This window comes from Gavialis gangeticus, unplaced genomic scaffold (genome assembly GCF_001723915.1).
Source record: "Gavialis gangeticus isolate Ggan-Ray unplaced genomic scaffold, GavGan_comp1, whole genome shotgun sequence".
NCBI classification, from domain to species: domain Eukaryota; kingdom Metazoa; phylum Chordata; order Crocodylia; family Gavialidae; genus Gavialis; species Gavialis gangeticus.
This window is the reverse complement of record NW_017729024.1, coordinates 166183017-166195711: the sequence shown is the minus strand read 5'-3', so window position 1 is coordinate 166195711 and position 12695 is coordinate 166183017. Positions and strand designations below refer to the sequence as shown.

General features: G+C 58.5%; 1 protein-coding gene across 1 annotated transcript in view; it reads right to left on the bottom strand.

Moving 5' to 3' along the window:
* Nucleotides 1-8410: 8410 nt before the first annotated feature.
* Nucleotides 8411-12695, bottom strand: part of SIGMAR1 (sigma non-opioid intracellular receptor 1) — a 5011-nt gene continuing 726 nt past the window's right edge. Inside the window, exons 3-5 of the mRNA XM_019518289.1 lie at nt 12291-12491; nt 10681-10773; nt 8411-10148 (exon numbers count right to left, since the gene is read on the bottom strand). Of these exons, the coding sequence (XP_019373834.1) occupies nt 9922-10148; nt 10681-10773; nt 12291-12491 (521 nt within the window). The 3' untranslated portion in view covers nt 8411-9921. The remainder of the gene's footprint in view (nt 10149-10680; nt 10774-12290; nt 12492-12695) is intronic.

Here is a 12695-nt window from a genome sequence, read left to right as displayed (position 1 = left end):
TGGGTGCTGCTTGGTTTAGCGGTCCAAGGCTTCCTCCACCTTCGTCTTCCCCGTCCCCCAACGAGCCTAGTTTAAAGCCCACGGGAGGAGATCTGCCAGCCTAGAAGAAAACACGCGCTTCCTTTGGGGGAAAGGTGGAGCCCATCCCACCCAAGCATGTCTCTCGCCGTTAGTCCTGTGCCCCGCTACAGAAAGGATGTGGACACACTGGAGAGAAGCCAGTGGAGGACAATGAAAATGGTTGTGGGGCTGGGGGACAGGACTGGTGGGGAGAGGCTGGGGGAAATGGGCTGATTGAGTCTGCAGAAGAGAAGACCGAGGGGGATTGAATAGCAGCCTCCACCTCCCTGCAGGGGCGCTGCAAAGAGGACAGAGCTGGACTGTTCTCAGTGGGGGTAGACGACAGGACAAGGAGCAATGGGCTCAAGTTGCAGCAAGGGAAGTTGAGGTTGGATAGTAGGAAAAACTTTCTCATGAAGTGGGAAGTAAAGCTCTGGAACAGGCTCCTGAGGGAGGTGGTGGCATCTCCATCCATGGAGGTGTTTAAGACCCGGGTAGACAAAGCCATGTCTGGGATGATGTAGTTGTGGCTGATGCTGCTTGGAGCAGGGGTTGGGCTGGATGTGACCTCCTGAGCTCCCTTCAACCCTCCTTGTCTGTGATTCTATGAATAGGTGATTATATTATAGAGCTGAAATCCTTGGTGTCCATGTGTAATTTTGGAAAGACAACAGATTCCCTTAATGGAGACAAAATTATTCATGGGACACCTGGCTCTAAACTGACAGAGAAGTTGTTGAAAGAGGCTGTCCAGCCTCTGGACAAGTGCCTCCAAAGTTGAAGGGCAGCTGAATTATCTGAGAAAAGAACAAAAACAATTGCTGCTGCAGAACAAATACACGGAGCCAAATGGAAGGAGCCCAGGAGGCAGAACAAAGAGGCTCCAGCCTTGGGAAGCAGCATGAAAGACAGGAAGAGAAATGCCCAGCTTATGGGCAAAGATGCCTGGGCTGTAGGAAACAAAATCATTTTGTGTCCCGGTGCCACAGCAACCCCAAAAGAAATAAAGCTGCAATACATGCAGTGGGGGAGGACACTGATTTTCTTGACTTTAGCAGATCCAAATACTCTGAACGTCCCTGCACTACAGAAGAAAGCTGACAAAGAGCCATGTGCTATATTTGCAGCTATGTTAGAGGAACAGCAAAACTAAACTTCAAAAGAGTTTGGAAAAATGGAGTGCTCGCTCTATGGACAAAGATGCCCGTCGACAGTGCTTGCATACTTAGATCTGTCTATTGTACAGCAGTGAAACGTGGACTCCTTATGCCATGAAAGAAAGAAAACTGAGAAGTTTCCATCTTTGATGTCTCTTCCATATTCTGGGCATAAAATAACATGACAAAATCTCTAACTTTGCGGGTCTGGAATGGGCCAAGATACCCAGTATGTTCATGCTCCTGAGACAGAGATGCCTCCGTTGGTTAGGACACGTGAATCGTGTGAGCAATGACTGAATCCCCACGGACCTCCTTTGTGGTGAGCTGGTCACTGGCCAGCATCAACTTGGACAGCCCAGTCTTCAAGAAAAACCTTCACGAGCTGTGCATTGATGGTCAATACTGGGAATCAATCACTTCAGACCATTGGGAGTGGAAAGCCTCTATGAAGCAAGGCCTATGTCACTTTGAGCTGGAGTGGGTCAATGATGAGATAGGGAAGAGGTGTCAGAGGCGGGCAAGACAAGATGGCATTCGGCACACTGGTGCAACCTCAACCAGGTTTGCATGTGCAACTTGCCAGAGGGTCTGCTTGTTGCACATTGGAGCTGGCCACACTAGAAACCGGTGGTACAACCATCAGTATAGTCTCCAAAGACTGACAGCTGCCAGTGATGATGAGTGGGGCAGCAACCTTGATTGTGGAGGAAGACAGAACAAGGAGCAATGGGCTCAAGATGCAGCAAGGGAGGTTTAGGTTGGATATTAGGACAAACTCTCTCACTAGGAGGGTGGCAAAGCACTGGAGCAGGTTACCCAGAGAGGTGGTGGTCTCTCCATCCTTGAAGATTTTTAATGCCTTATCTGGGATGATGTAGCTGGGGCTAGTCCTGCTTGGAGCAGGGGGATGGACTAGATGTGATCTCCTGAGGTCCCTTCCAACCCTCATTTTCTATGATTTTATGAAGCTGTAGTGCGGTGCCTGCAGAACTACTCAGTGGTGATATCAGATTGGAGAGATGTGAGCAGATACAAGTGATGTGCAACAAAACAATGCTGCAGCCAGTGGGTAAATGCAGACTCTCGATACAAAATCCCAAGAACAGAAAACGATAGCTGCTGTAACGCAGCTCTGAAGATTGCCGTCCAATCTGAGTGTGACACCAGAATAACCTGCATGTGAGACGGGAGGGAGGAAGCACAGTGTGGCCTGTGGCAGATGGTTTACAGGAGTACAAAGATGTGCTGAAGGGAAGGGGAAAGCTCATATGAGAGGTAGACCCACCAGTCCAGCCTGTATGTTTGCCAAAGCACGGAGTACCACTATCCCTGATGGAGATGCTCAAAGAGGAATTTCTCCTTCTTCAGCAATCCCTCACAGTCAAGGATGATTGTCTTCCATGATTGTCTTATCTGTGGGTCTAAAGAGGCTGACAAGGCCTATCCAGGATTGACAGAGTCTGCTGCAACTTGGGGACATGTTTCTGTGTAGGGTGGGTGGCCCCAGATCCTACCAAGAACTACCAAGCCTGACAAGAGACGTTATTAAATCAGTGGCAATTAATACAGACTGGATCAGCAGCTCAGCAGTGATATAAATCATAGAAAATTATTGGAAGGGACCTCAGGAGATCACCTAGTCCAAGAGGAGGTCATCTAGTCCAAGGATAAGGAAACCATCTTGCAACCTGAGGATTTGCATAGATCCCAAACCACTGAAGAGGGCACTTACCCATTGCCCACTCTTGAGGACCTGTTGCCTGAAATATGGAGGGCAAAAGTGTCCATGGTTTGTGATGTAAAACATGAGTTCTGGCATAGCAAGCTGCATAAGTCCTACAGCCATCTGAAAACCTTTGCAGGATTGTAGCAGCAACTGGGGGCATGGAGACAGCGAGGAAGAGGCTGCCAAGAACCACACTGCTAAACAGCAGCAACTCCCAAACAGCTGGAGGGAGCAGAGTAGTTAGTCAAACTCAGACATGCTGAAGAAGAGGAGAACAGAGATCCCTTGTGTTTGGCCTGACCCTAAGAAACTGAGAACCACTACGGAATTGCAGAGCCCACAAGATGAAAAGAGAGTCCAGCGATGCCTCGGCACACCTAACTATCTTTCCAGATCATGTGCGCACTTGGCAGAGGCTGGTGAACCTTTGAGACAGCGGATGCACAAGGCGATGGCATGGGATGGGGCAGAAGCCCGGGAGCAGGCACTTGGAAGGAGAAAGGGACTCATAAGCAAGGCACCAGTCTTGAAGCATTACAACGGCAGAGCAACTACGGCTACAAGGCGATGCCATGGAGGGAGGCCTGGGCGCAGCACTGGTGGAGAACCGTCCAGCACCGTCAGCACCGCAGCACTGATGGAGAACCATATGACATTTGTCAGTCCGGCCGGACAGATACAGAAAGAGGGTCTGTGCAAATAGAGCTGGAGCTCCTGGCTCTGCTCTTTGGAAACACACACTTCCCTTACTCCTTTCTCTTTTCTTTTTAAAATATTTTTGTTTGGTTTGGTTTGACTTATTCCAACGACAGAAGTAATAGGAGGGCCCTGCCAGCTCGTTGGCTCAAGGATGTTGTAAGTCCACCCTCTTGACACACATGCAGTCACCCAGCTGTACACACAGGCACCCACCGCCACACAACCAGCCTCCCTATGCACACCCCTTCACACTCATCTGACCAACACACACTTATGCTGCACACACACCTTATCCTGTGTGCATCTTCTACACGAGGGCCGTTCTGCACACTCACCCAATCCGCACCCCCACCCTGCCCATACACACACAGAGGCATTTTGCACTTAATGGATTTAATGTGCGCATACTACATGCTACAAGTGTTCCTCTGCAGACACAGCATCACCCCATGAGCACCTCTCCCATCTAGCCACGTGCTCACATGGATGCTCTCACATCTGGCGCATCATCCCCTTCTGCTCACACACCATGCTACCCCAGTGCACACACCCAGCCACCACCCATACATGCAGCATGGCTGTGGCCCTGCAGTTGGTCCGTGGCAGCTGTGCACGGTGCTGCTGCGTGTGTTTACAGGTGTGATTATGGGGGGATCCTTGGAGAACTGGTTGCCTAATGGGCCTGGACTTGAGGCCCCTGCCAGCCCTGCTGCTGGTGCTGTTCCAGTTCCCTTGCTCCGTGCCCCTGTGCAGGGCAGGTCGAGGGGTCCCCAGCTGCCCAGGGCCTGTCTGTGGGCTCTGTGGAGATAGGCTGCATGGCGGGTGTCACTGCAGGATGGTATGTGGACAACGCATGGGGCCACTGTAGGAAAGAGACAGCAGCCAAAGGGAAGCAACCTTGGTCCCATGGCACCTGGCACATCACTTACGCGACATCACGCAGCTTGCCACGGGTTTGGCATCTTTACCATCACACAGCTTGACATCGACAGCAATCCACGCCTGCCCACGACCTCCCTAGGGGTCACGGGGCTGGGGCCAGGTTTGCTGGCAACCACCAACCCCAGGACACCCCCAAACCACCACTGCCAACCCCGGCCCATTGCAATTCTCAAAGCAGGAACACCAGGAGTACCCTGTACCCTGCCACAAGCCACAGCAGGGGAGACGCGGGCACTGTGCACTACGAGGAGAGGCGACGGGACCTGAACCTGTTCAGCCTCCACACGAGAAGGCCGAGCAGAGCAATGGGCGGCACGTGCAGTGCATCCCCCACGTGAGCGTGAGCCGCAGCCTGGCTGGGGCTGGAGAGAGAACAGACCGACGTGAAGCGCCGCTTTGCTCGTCTTTGGCTGCTTTCCTTCATCCACCCCTCATTTTTTTTTTCCTTCTAAACATTGTTTAGTTTTGAACCAAAAACTGCCTGGTTTGGAGGCACAAAAGGAGCTGGGATCCGCTTAGAGAGGCCAGGATGGGCTGGGCAGCCCGGCTGTGCGCGGTGTGGAGCTGTGGGGCGCAGTGGAGTCTGCTTTTCCTTACCCCGGCTTCTGGGCTTTGCTGGTTGCCACATGGCGCCAGGAAGGATTTTTTCCCCCCTCCTGTTGCTTCATGTGGGGCTTTTCCACCTCCCCCAGAGGCACCGGGTGCTGGCTGCAGCCCAGGCTGGTGAGGGGGCACTGAGCAGTGCTAATGCTCCTGCTGGGGCTCAAGCGTTTCGCGCAAGGGGCTGGACTAAACGTGGTCTCCTGAGGGCCCTGCCTGCCCGATGGCTCCAGGACGCCATGAGACATCCAGGCATTGCCTTTGCAAACCCAAGGGCTTGGCATGCTCAGAATCGTCCCTGTTGTTTCCCAGCCCAAACTCTTGCTCCCACTCCACCCCACATGGCCAACAACCCGGGTCACTCCTTTGTCAGCGAAGCCAGGACAGCATAAAGCCAGTCTCGGGGGGGCATTGAGGGCAGCCCCCAGGGTTGGGTCTGGCTTAGCTGGCAGTGCTGCAAGTCTGTGCTTTCCTTGTGGTGGGGGAACAGTGTCCCAGCTGGCTTTGGAGGGGTGAGAATGACCCGCTTGTGCAAAGAGATCCGTTGTGCCGCACGGGGGCTGAGATGGGAGGGCTGGTGTGACGCGGGAGAGTGGGGGAGACAGGAAAGGAAGAGGAAGCAAAGCACAGGCTGGGCTGGGTGTAATGGGGAATAAAGTTGAGCTGCAGAGCTGGTGGCTGAGCCAGGGCCGGAGGGGGCTGCATGATGCTGGCGGCCAGCCCAGAGACCCACGGGACTGCAACCCGCAGGACGCAGCCTCTTGCTTTGCTCTGGAAGTGGGGAGCCAGTCCTCTACAGAGGGGTACAGCTCTGCACGCAGTTCCCCCGTGGGAGCTGACTCAAGAGCGACCCCCAGGCTGCCTGACGCCAGCCCTGTTTCCACACCTGGGCCCACGTGTCCTGTGCCCCAGCGCAGCGGTGCGCGCGGGGAGCCCCAGGCAGCTACCCCTCCTCCCAGCCCCACTGTGCAGGCCCTGGCCTGGGGCTCTGGGTGAGCGGGTCAGGATACAGCCCCATGGCTGGACGGGTCCCAGCCACCCCCAGCACGGCTGCCTCTTCGGAGGTGCTGCCGGCCTGTGGAAAGGCAATGCCGCCACCTCCCGGCCCAGCACGCAGCCTGCAGGGCCTGGATCCTGGGCCGAATCCTGCTCAGGGTCTGGCTCCGGGCAGACACATGGGACCTTGCAGGGTTGGACTTGGCCCTTTCTCTGCACCACACCTCACCAATGCTGGGTCTTATGAGAGAGGAAGAAGAGGTCTGTCCATGGGGGCTACCCGCTCCAGAGCCCATTGGCCCGCGGAGGTTGCCAGGCTCTCGGGACCGGCCCCGTACTGCTCATCCTGCCCCCTACGCGGTGGTGTGAGAGGAGGGAGGCAGGTGGTGAAGAGCCCCGTGCAGGCAGCAAGGGAGGCTGCGGGTGCTGGCGCCAGCCTGGGGCCTCTCTTGTAGGCTGGGAGAGGACGGCCCTGGGAGGCGAGGAGTCAGAACCAGCCTCGCTGGATGTGGCCCCACTTCCCCTGGCACAGGCCAGGACCCTCCCAAGGGGAGCCAGAAGCTCCTAACTCAGCAAGGCAGGGGTGGAGAGCCCCAGCTCTGGGCTTTGCAGGGTCCAAGCCAGGCTCCTCGTGCCTGCCGCAGGGCCAGCCAGCAGGAAGGGGCAGCCTGGCAGCACCCAGGGGAGCCGGCTCCTCCCTGCGGGCTCAGCAGGAGGGAATGGAGCAATTGCTGCCAGCGCCCCCTGCACCCCATAGAAAATGAGGGCTGCACAGGACCTCAGGAGGTCACATCTAGTCCACCCCCTGCTCCAAGCAGGACCAGCCCCAACTACATCATCCCAGACACGGCTTTGTCTAGTTGGGTGTTAAAAACTGCCCAGGATGGAGACTGCACCACCGCTCTGGGGAGCCTGCTCCGGTGTTTTACCCTCCTAATGTGAAGTTTTCATTAATATCCAACCTAAACCTCCCTTGCTGCAGCTTGAGCCCATTGCTCCTTGTCCTGTCATCTGCCCCCACTGAGACCAGTCTAGCTTCATCCTCTTTGCAGCCCCCCTGCAGGGAGTTGAAGGCTGCTATCAAATCCCCCTCGGTCTTCCCAGTTCCCTCAGTCTCTCCCCAGAAGTCGTCCCCCAGCCCCTGAACCATTTGCTGCCCTTTGTTGGACTCTCTCCAGTTTCTCCACATCCTTTCTGCAGTGGGGGGTCCACAGCTGGACCCAGGACTCCAGATGTGGCCTCCCCAGTGCCAAATAGAGGGGAGAATCACTGCCTTCAGTCTGCTGGCAGCGCTCCTCCCAATGCAGCCCAGGATGCCGGCTTCTGCTGGCTCCTGTTCAGCATTATTGACCACTGCCACTCCCCAGGTCCTTTTCTGCCCAGCCAGTCCCCCCCCAACCTGCACCAGTGCATGGGTCTGCTCCCTCCTAAATGCAGGACTTTGCACTTGTCCTTGCTGAACCCCATGAGATTTCTTTTTGTCCTATTTGTCGAGGTCTCTGAATTGTAGCCCTACCCTCCGGTGTATCTCCTACTCCCCCCAGCTTGGTGTCATCTGCAAACAGACTCCGGAGAAAGGGGCTCTCTGGTTGCGCTCCCACCTGGCTGCGGCAGGACCTGGGGCAATGTTAGGACTCTCACTGCCGGGACTGGGAAGGAAGTGGGCAAAGGTGGAGAAGCCCCGCCAGCAGCTGAGAGCCCACAGGATGTCTGGACAGTTTGGCACTCAGCTGCGAGGCCACTTGCTGGCTGGCGGTGTCTGGGGAGATCCTGCCAGGCTTGCAGGCCCATTTACCTTGGACCCCCAGCTCTGCATCCCCATGGGACCTTACAGGGAAGAGGAAACGTTCCCAGCAAGGGGCTTGGGCCCAGACAGCCCCTGCCCCTGGAAAACCCAAGCCCCCTGGATGGTAGTGGAGGTCATGGGAATGTCAGGCACCAGGATAGGGAATGCCTGGCAAAGCCCCCATGCTCCCCCTGGCACCAGCAGACTCACCCAGCCATGAAAGGGCTCACCTGGGAGTGGCACTGGCCATGCACAAGCCAAACCAACCCCTCTGATTCCCCCCACAGCACATAGCAGGACTCAATGGGGCCAAGCTAGGAGGCAGAGCTGGAAAGGTCCCAGAGCCTCTCTGCAGCCGGGAGCTGGCCTCCGAGGGGCTGCACAATGCTTGCACCCATCCTGGTCCCCCGAGGCCTTACATGGGGCATGGACTCTGTGCAGAGACTGGTCACATGAGTAGGTTTATTGATGACAAACTTAACCGTGTCGCCCCCAAAGGCTGGGACAGGACCAGTCTGACACAAGCAATGGGATTTGGTGGCTGCTGGGCTGATGCTGCGTTGGGAACAGAAGAGGCTGGCGCTGCTGGGTACGCGGAGAGCAGGGCCATCTGGATCCCAGCCAGAGGGAAGATGGGTGCAGGGGGTGCATAGCTCCTGACCCCACTGGTGCACCGGGACTGGGCGGATGAGCAGCTGCAGCCCTGGCCAGAGCACATGGGAGCCAGTTGCCCCTGGGAGGGGGAAATGGAGCAGGGCTGTGCCCTCTGTGAGGAACAGGACAGGGCTGAGCCATGGGGGCTACTGTTCACACTGGCCCTGGGCAGCAGGTAACAAGGGGATGGGAACACTTGGGCCAGCAGGTGACCCCAAGAGCACCCTCAAACACCCCCACAATCCTCCTCCCTCCACCCCAGGGGGACCGTGTCCTGGCTGTTACCAGTGAAGGTGGATGCTGGACCCAGTTTCCGAGGTCTTTGCTTCATGGAGAAGCAGGATGCAGCCTGCCACTGCTGGGTGGGTGGCCATGGGACTTCACTGCTGCCTCCCTGCTCAGCCCTGTCCCACTTGGGGGTCAGGATAAGTCAGTCAGGGGGTGCCCAGGGTGTCGGAGTATGAGATGCTACAGCTGCGGGGCAAGGCCTGCAGGCTGTAGGGGACAGGAGGAGGCAGGACGGCAGTGGAAATGGGCTGGGTCTGCTCTGCCCAGGTGACAGCCCCTGGGTGAGCACTGCCCTTCCCCAGCCTGGACATGCGCGCAGACCCAGAGTAAGGCTCTTGGTGAAGGCAATGGATGATGGTTGTGCCCTGGCAAGGGGAGGGGGCCTCTGCCGCCTCTCCCCGCTCCCCTGAGCTGTCAGGAGAAGGCATTACAGCGCACACTCATGGACAGCTGAGATGCATATGCACACGTGCACACCCGGCTGGCACCACAGGGCTCCCAGGGGCACTGGCTGCACCGACAGGAGAGGCAGAGCTGATGGCAGCAGCGGTGCTCCAGGAGACCCGCAGCGTGCGGCCCAGGTCATCGGCACAGAGGGCAGGAGGCCAACCCTGGAGCTGGTGCAGGGGGGCTTTGTATTAGACTCTGCTCCTACGCAGATGGAAGTGTCCAGCACGGGGCTGTTACAACCCGTGCCCCCCACAGCTGGCATGCCCATCTCCTGGCCGTGCTTCCTTCCTGGGAGCACCTCCGGCTGGGCCCAAACTCCCCCTCCCCCCAAGAGTGTGCAGGACCCCTGGGGACCCCCGCAGGGCAACCAGTCTGCACAACAGTCCCCCCAGGGAGGAGCAGCTGGGTGTTCCCAAAGGCTGATTTCCTTCTCCAACAGAGTCCGGCTAGCCCCCACTGCTGGGCGCCCGCTGGAATGGGGCGCATAGGGGATGGGGCAGGGATGCCCTGGTGCCATCCAGAGGTGGCAGGGGCAGGGCCCGGCCCCCAGCACCCGGACCTCAGTGGGCAGTGTCGACGAAGTAGGCGCTGGCTTCGAGGAGCAGCCCCTTGGTATAGACACGGAGGGTGTAGAATAAGGTGAGGAAGTCCTGAGTGCTGAAGATGGTGTCGGCCAGGGCGATGGTCAGCGTGGAGGGGATGAAGCCCCGGCCATACTCCACCATCCATGTCCCAGCGCTCCACTGCACCGCTGTGGCCTCGCCCATCCTGTGCACGATGGTGTCCCCTGCAGGCAGATGCACCGGCCATCATTTTGGGGGGTGGTGGAAGGACAAGGAGAATCCCCCACCTGCCAGCACTGCCCCTGGATTGCCTTGGTGCAGCTGTGCGGGGGCTTGGAAGCAGGGGCAGCTCAGCACCCCATAGGAGAGGCCAGCACTGCCGGGGGCAGCTAGGGCAGGGGCTGACCTGGACTGTGCCTGGTCCCAGACAGCACAAACCTGTTGTCTGCTACACAGTCCTGTTCCTCGCCCTCCCTTCCAATATCAGGCTGGCTGGAGCCCTGATGCTAGGCATATAAACCCTCCTGGGGTTGCCCCTATGCCCATCAGCACTTCAGCTTTCCTCAAGCACCCCCTCCCCTGTCAGCATGCTCTGCAGTTATATACCTCCTGCATACATTGCATTTACTTGCCTCGTGGGGCAGCTGTGAAGAGCTCTCCATAGACCCAGCACCCCCTCCCCGCTTACCCTGGTCCCCCAAAGTCCCGAGGTGACCCAGCCTCAGAGCACAGGCGTGAGGGGCCCCCCGCACTCACCTGGGTAATAGATCTCACTTTTGGTTGTCCCCTCCTTCCACTGCCGGAAGGTCCCTGAGATGATCGTGTCTGATATATCAGCCCAGTAGCGACCTGCAAGAGAGGCTTGGGTCATGCCAGGGCGCTGGGGCACGGCCCCAGGCTCCCTCTGCCCCAGGGGTACATCCAGGCGTGGGATCAAGGTGCTGGAGAGGAGATGGGAGGCTCAGCTGGGCAGGGAGGGAGCAGAGATGCTGGATCAACAGGTTGATTGCAGTCCTGGGCCAGTGCCAAGCCCTGCTGGATTGGGACTGGCCGGGCCGGCTTCCTAGTGCTGAATCAGCCTCTGGCAGGGCAAGGCCGTCCAAAACAATCCTTGCCCCAAACACATTCCTCCGCCCCCAAGTCCTTGGCAGGTGAGGCTGGCGTAACGTGTCCTGCCAGCTGGAACCCAGGAGTCCTGGCTGTGCAGAGCAGAGCGAGCCAGGCTCGGGTGCCAGCAACGTCCTCTAGCACCAGTCTCCCTGTCTGCACGGTGCCACCAGCGGTCGGTTCCCCACCTTGGCCCATCTCAGATCAGCCTCCCTGCTCTGGGGAGACCAGCCTGAGAGCCCGTGGGGCTCCCCACATGCCCTAACACCACCTCCCACAGGCAGGTGACCAGGCCTGGGCATGCTACGCACCAGGGCAGCTGCCAGCCGGTCACCGCGGTCATTGCCCAGTGGGGCCGATGCCTTGGGGTCTAGCTACGTATCTCCCTAGCCCAACTGCCCACTTGTCTCCATAAGCAGCAGCCCCAGATACTGGTGGGACCAGCTGGTGCTCAGGCACCGTGACTGTGGAGGAGATGGGGAGCAAGCCAGCGTGCAGAGCCCCAGGGCAGACCCGGTTGAGCAGGTCCCCTTTTGCTGGCATGCCCACTGCCAGGCTCTGTGGCTCGGCCCCCTTCTCCCTTCCTAGTGAACTGCCTCGCAAAGCAGACCTGTCCGAAAGAGAGAGCTGGGCCCGTGCAGCAAAGCAGTGCCCTGCAGCCTGGCTTACAATGTAGAAAATGAGGGTGCAGGGAGCTCAGGAGGTCACATCCAGTCTGACCCCCTGCTCCAAGCAGGACCAGCCCCAACTAAGTCATCCCAGCCAAGGCTTTGTCTACCCGGCTCTTGAACACCTCCAAGGATGGAGATCCCACCACTTCTCCGGGTCACCTGTTCTAGTGTTTTACTACCCTCCCGGTGAGAAAGTTTTTCCTAATATTTAACCTCAACTTCCCTTGCTGCAGCCTGAGCCCATTGCTTCTTGTCCTGCCGTCTGCCCCCACTGAGACCAGTCCAGCTGGACCGAGGATCAGAGCGTGCCCGGGTGCTATGGGGCTCAGATAACTGATCACAGGGCCCTGCGGGCGCTGGGAACGAGGGGGGCTCTAGTGATCAGCCGCAGGTGAACGGGGAGGGCTGTGCTGGGTCCTGAGCACCCCCCACCTCTCTCCAGTGGCTGGGGCCGCAGTCCAACGGAGAAGCAGCCTGGGCTTGCTCCCTGCCAGGCAGGTTGTGCAGGGACCCCGGGGAGGGGAGAGCGTGGGGCCGCAGCCACGAGACCCAGCGGCCATCAGGGAAGGGGTGGAAGCAACCGCTTACCTGAGTGACCCCCGGTGTCGATGGCGGTGCCGAAGAGCAGCACGTACTCGGTGAGCGAGGCGTGCAGCAGGCACATGGAGCCCATCCAGCCGCCCATGTTCACGAACACCCACTGCAGGTCCTCGTCCGGCAGGATGTGGCCCGGGTGCCTCCGCCGCAGCTCCACGATGATCTTGGAGAAGGCCAGCTCATGGTCCAGGCCTACGGCACAGGCACGGCCGGCTCAGCCTGGCCCAGGCCCAGCGTCCACGGGAGGCCCCTGCTTCACTTCCACCCCTTCCCCGCCCCGCCAGCCCAAGCCACCGAACCCAGTGCAAACAGCTGCTGGAGACCGGGTGGGGGGAGCCGGCCCTGCTGCCCCTGCAATCGCCCTGGACTCCCCCCGGGGCCCGCCGCCCCGCCGCG